The sequence below is a fragment of the Saccopteryx bilineata genome, chromosome 3 (genome assembly GCF_036850765.1).
Source record: "Saccopteryx bilineata isolate mSacBil1 chromosome 3, mSacBil1_pri_phased_curated, whole genome shotgun sequence".
Taxonomy (NCBI): Eukaryota; Metazoa; Chordata; class Mammalia; order Chiroptera; family Emballonuridae; genus Saccopteryx; species Saccopteryx bilineata.
In genome coordinates, this window is record NC_089492.1 from 160,741,644 (window position 1) to 160,747,295 (window position 5,652).

Here is a 5,652-nt window from a genome sequence, read left to right on the forward strand (position 1 = left end):
TTTTTTTAAGTTGACCGCACAGCTAACAGCGGTCCTAAAACCTTGAAGTGGAAGCTCCTCTTTCACTCCTTACTTCCGTTTCCTTCAAGTGAGGAGTCCGTGCCTCCATCTTTTTCAACCAGGCGACGGCGGCGTAGGCTTGAGATGTTTGGCCTGAAACGAAACGCAGTCATCGGACTGAACCTCTACTGTGGGGGGGCCAGGCTGGGGGCTGGCGGCGCCGGCGCCTCCCCTCCGGTAGAGCGGGCCCCGGCTGCGGGGAAGGAGGCCGCGGCCCGGCTGGAGGCGGGGGGAGGGGAGCCGGGCGCGGCGATTGGCGGGGTCGCTGGCGCCGTCTCCCCGGCCGCTCTGGCGCCGGACGCCCGGAGGGTCGCGCGGCCCTCGCCCATTGGCGCCGAGGGCCCCGACGTCACCGCGACCCCCGTCAGGCGGCTGTTCACGGCCGCACGCTGTGCGGCTCCCCCTGAAGAGATGGACGCCCCGGCCGCCGACGCCATCATGTCGCCCGAGGAGGAGCTGGATGGGTATGAGCCGGAGCCTCTCGGGAAGCGGCCGGCGGTCCTGCCCTTGCGGGAGTTGCTCGGGGAGGCCAGTAGCGGCCCCGGCACGGGCGGCTCGCTGCCCTCGACGCCGCCCCCGGCGGAGGAGGAGGAGGACGACGAGCTGTACCGGCAGTCGCTGGAGATCATCTCTCGATACCTTAGGGAGCAGGCGACCGGCGCCAAGGACGCGAAGCCCGCGGCCCCCAGCCGGAAGGCGCTAGAGACCCTCCGGCGGGTCGGGGACGGCGTGCAGCGCAACCACGAGACGGCGTTCCAAGGTGAGGGCTGAGCACGGAGGCCGCGCTCTTTTGTCATCCCTCGCTTGGCTCAGGGTTGGTGGAAACCGAAACGATTCAGGTTATTAAAACGACTCTGATCCTATTTCTGAAACCAGAATGTTCTGGCCATGAGTCATTGTTTCTGTCACTCGATTCTTTTGGAAATAGCTCTGTTCAAAGGCCGGAAAGGGTGGGATGTCAATGTTCAAGTGGGGTCGGCCTGAGTCTATGGAGCCCACAGAGCGACTTCCCCCGCCGTGGGTGGGCAGGCGGTCGCTCCCGGCTTAGACAAAGGAGGTCGTGAGAACCTGCATGCTTTTCTTCCTCTCAGGTATGCTTCGGAAACTGGATATCAAAAACGAAGATGACGTCAAATCTTTGTCCCGAGTGATGGTTCATGTTTTTAGTGACGGCGTAACAAACTGGGGCAGGATTGTGACCCTTATTTCTTTTGGTGCCTTTGTGGCCAAACACTTGAAGAATATAAACCAAGAAAGCTGCATTGAACCCTTAGCAGAAAGCATCACAGATGTTCTCGTAAGGACAAAACGAGACTGGCTAGTCAAACAAAGAGGCTGGGTAAGTTTGTTTTAAGGTCGAAGAGGGGCTTGAGTGGAAATGAAATGGAGGATTTTGTAGAGGAAGTGGGGATACCTGAAGGTTTTTACGATGCACAATTCAGTTTTCAAGCTCTTACTTACGGACCTCTGGTTGCTTGATGTTGATGTAAGTAGTGAGTCCATAGAGGTAGTGTTATGATTGTCTTGATTTATTGCATCAAAGTCCTGGTTTTCTGTAGGCTATTTTACTGGTTGAGTTTTTTGCTTTTGGTACTTAATTGTAATTTATTTAGCTGGATACTCTTCACACCAGTGGATTCAAATTATGAAGCAGTAAGAATTACCTGGGAATAGTAGTTAAATATACATTCTTCAGCGCAGATCTCCCACCCCCTATTCTAAGGGAGTACAATATGTCTTTTTTGCAGCGGGGGTAAATAATTGGTTCATCGTTGCATGGAGGCGGGGCTTAGGTATTTCGGTTTATCCTTTCTTTGTAAGTCAGTGGGAATCCTCTACTTGAAAATGTGCTTTTCTGTTTTGTTTTCTAGGATGGGTTTGTGGAGTTCTTCCATGTAGAGGACCTAGAAGGCGGCATCAGAAATGTGCTGCTGGCTTTTGCGGGTGTTGCTGGAGTAGGAGCTGGTTTGGCATACCTAATAAGATAGCCTTTTAAGTGAAATAACTGACTCTTAACCAACTCCAGGCACCAAATCCACATCCATCTGCTGTGAAATCAGTGGACTTCAAGCTGTCCAGCCTGTAACCTCCCAAGCAACGTAGAAAAAGCAAGTGGCAAGAGGATTGTGGCTAACAGAAATAAATAACATGGGAAAAGTAGTCCCCCTTGAAGAGTCACTGTCTGAATGTGAAGCAAAATTTGGTTTCAGCAAGAGGCAAACTTTGGGAGGCCATGAAGAGGGACTTTTAGATTTAGTGAAGATGGGAGGATGGAGAGATGTGATATCGTTGTCTAGAACAGGAGAGTGGCCAGTAGCCAGGCCAGTCATACAGAGTTCATTAAACAGTGCCCACTGAATTTATTAACTTCCTGTAGTGTTAAGAAGCACTAACAATGCCAGTGAACTGTGTAAAGTGGATTTAAGCTACAATAGAACTATGACGAAGAAGCCTCAGTATTGTATAACAGAGTGTGAAGGGAAGCCTTTTCTTCTGAATAATTAGCTTTCCCAAGTATGCTTCTTGAATAGGAAGTCCAAGTGCTCAGGACTTTTATGCCTGTTCTGCTTTGGCTTGGTTTGAGGGATTTAGTTTATAAGCCTTGTAATGGCCAAGAATACTTGACTTAAGGCTTAGTAATTACAGTTACAAGTATGGAATGTCCTCAGTTTTTTAAGATAAAAACAACTTGTAAATGTATTTGTCTGTAAAAATTGTATATATTTTTACAGAAAGTCTATTTGAAATGGAAAGGGAGGAGTCTCGAATTTCATTAGTTTTTTCATATTCTTGAAATTTACAACTTCTGTAGTTAGAAGCCTATTTCTTACAGCTTTTCTATTCTAAACTTTGTCCTGGTCAATTCTAGATTGTATTACAGAACCAGTTGATGTAATTGTGTGCATCCTGGTTGTAGTGGAACAATTCTGATTCATAACTATAAAAGCTTTAATTCTATCTGATTTTGGTAAGTATTCTTTATAGGACTTTTTAAAAACATTTTAACCTGCATTGAGAAATTGACAAATGAAAATCCTTTCACTTCAATATATGTAGATTTTCAAAAACTGAGTCAAGGTGTCCTTGTAAGAGTTGGGGGGGGGGGCAGGCCAATGATTGATAAATAATGAGCTCTGATCGTGCAACACCTTGAGTTCCTTCAGTTAGACCTAACTTAACTGGTGAAATTTCTGTTTCCAAGCTCATCTGTAAAGCTTTTAAAAAGATTTTCAGCTGTTCCAAATGGGACTTACTAGAAGTATGTATATAAAAAGATCACATCGGGTGGGTGAGAGACATTTAATCTCGTTTGCTTAAAAAGTTGTAAAATGATGGCTTGGAAAAGCAGGCTATAGAGTCTAACCATGGTGCTATTTTAGGCTAGCTTGTGAAAGGCAGGTCTAAGCCTAGTATGTTAATAAAAGAAATACTTAATTGTTTCTATTAATGATTCCCAAACTTGTTTTAAATTTTTGCATTGGCATTTCTTTGATTTCAGACGTCTATTGAACTTACCATTTGTTTCCTATTTTTCCTTTGAAATATATGCTGCTTGATCTGCTTTCTCTACAGATATTTAGATCAATTCCTACATCTTTACTTTGCCATCCCTGAACTCTAGCCCGTTTTAGTGTTGGGCCCTAGAAACCTAAGTAACCACCCCACCCTGTAGGATTCCACAGACCTTCACCTTTAATGAATTTTATCCTTGGTAGCACAATGGGTTCTATGACAGTAACAGTCATAGTCATGAGATGGGAGGAGTCCCTTTTCCTTGCACTGGTACCTTTTTTTTTGATGCCTTCCCTACCTTTTGGGGGGAAAGTTGCAAAAGTCCCCTTAAGAATATTCAGAGGAGGCCTGACCTGTGGTGGCGCAGTGGATAAAGCGTCGACCTGGAAATGCTGAGGTCGCCGGTTCGAAACCCTGGGCTTGCCTGGTCAAGGCACATATGGGAGTTGATGCTTCCAGCTCCTCCCCACCTTCTCTCTCTCTCTCTCTCTCCTCTCCCTCTCTGTCTCTCTCTCCCTTTCTCTCTCTTCTCTAAAATGAATTAAAAAATAAATAAAAATTAAAATTAAAAAAAAAGTTAAAAAAGAATATTCAGAGGAGGGAAGAAGATCTTACATGACTCTCTAGGTTCCTTTGTATTTGAATATGGTCACTTAAAAATGATAGAGCTAGGTACAAAATGCTATAAAGGCTACTGGTTAAACTGAAGAAAGCTGTTTTGGAACAAGGGTCATTTGAAAGCTTCAGCCTCAGAACATGACCTTTAGTCTGTGGACTCCAGAGAAAAATAGTCATGAATTAAATGACTAAGAATCTAATAGGGAAGAATGCCCTGCCTACCCACCTCCGAGCCTTAAGGTCATATAGCTAGAGCTATTTTTACCTTATGTATTTATCGTTCTTTGATCATAAACCACTTATTTATATCATGTTTATCTCTAAGGATCTAAAAGCACTTTATATAGTTTTTAATCATAAGATTTGGTTAAGGTGACTTAAAGGCCTGTCTCCCCATATCCAGTTGTGGAAATAAATGCATAGATATAAGTTGGTGGTGTTTTGGGCCCCCGCTTCCCAATATACTAGATGTGACTGCTGTGAAGTGATAGGATCTTAGTTAATATTTTGGGTCAGGGGCTTTGAGGGCTTAGGGATCCCAGGTGTTTTTGGAAAGGGTGGGTGGGTGGTTTTATAGGGAGAGGAGGCACTTGTTCTAAGTGCTGACTAGCTGCATCAGGGAAATTCTCCTAAATAGAAAAGGAGGGACTTGGGGAAGATGGCTATCTCAGCAACTTCTGTCTTAGGCTTCTCTCAGGGAAAAATCTTCAGTCCTCTAGTGTCCGTGTAACATTCTATCCATTCTGTCGGGGGTGAACACCTTGGTTCTGGTTAAACAGCTAATACTGTTGACAGTTGTACCAGTTAGGGTTAGGACCAACTACGGATTAATGTGGGTTGTAAAATGTAGTGTGTTTCCCTAACTTTCTGTTTTTCCTGAGAAGAAAATAATAAATCTTTTATTCAAATACAAGGTGTGGTATGGGTGTTTTCTAATTGTTGCCTGTCTTCCCTCCTCTGTCTTAGGCAAGCCTTTTAGGGAAGTCAGCTGAGCAAATAAGTATAGGTTAATTTACAAGTAAAAGCAGCTCCATAAAGTTGATTTGCCTTAGAGCAAAGGATAGTTTCCTTCAGAAGAACGTCATTTAAAGTAGAGTTGCTGAGGGTTTTTTTTGTTTTTGTGTTTTTTTTGTATTTTTCTGAAGCTGGAAATGGGGAGAGACAGTCAGACAGACTCCCGCATGTGCCCGACCGGGATCCACCCGGCACGGCCACCAGGGGGGCGATGTTCTGCCTAGCAGGGGCGTTGCTCTTTTGTGACCAGAGCCACTCTAGCGCCTGGGGCAGAGGCCAAGGAGCCATCCCCAGCGTCCGGGCCATCCTTGCTCCAATGGAGCCTCGGCTGCCGGAGGGGAAGAGAGAGACAGAGAGGAAGGAGAGGGGGAGGGGTGGAGAAGCAGATGGGCGCTTCTCCTGTGTGCCCTGGCCGGGATTCGAACCTGGGACCCCTGCACGCCAGGC

At 45.9% G+C, this 5,652-nt stretch overlaps 1 protein-coding gene across 3 annotated transcripts; it reads left to right on the plus strand.

Annotated features, from left to right (window-relative positions):
* Window positions 1-5,104, plus strand: MCL1 (MCL1 apoptosis regulator, BCL2 family member). Of its 3 annotated transcripts, XR_010730367.1 has the most exons (4): window positions 10-820; window positions 1,152-1,399; window positions 1,932-3,919; window positions 4,174-5,104. XR_010730367.1 is itself a non-coding variant. In XM_066268033.1 (3 exons), exons 1-3 carry the CDS (start codon window positions 145-147, stop codon window positions 2,046-2,048), a joined length of 1,041 nt encoding a protein of 346 aa, XP_066124130.1. In that variant the 5' UTR covers window positions 10-144; the 3' UTR covers window positions 2,049-5,104. The 3 variants fall into 3 exon arrangements, 2 of the variants coding, with proteins under 2 accessions (XP_066124131.1, XP_066124130.1); XM_066268033.1 differs by having other exon boundaries at window positions 1,932-5,104; XM_066268034.1 differs by lacking the exon at window positions 1,152-1,399 and having other exon boundaries at window positions 1-820; window positions 1,932-5,104.
* Window positions 5,105-5,652: the final 548 nt, after the last annotated feature.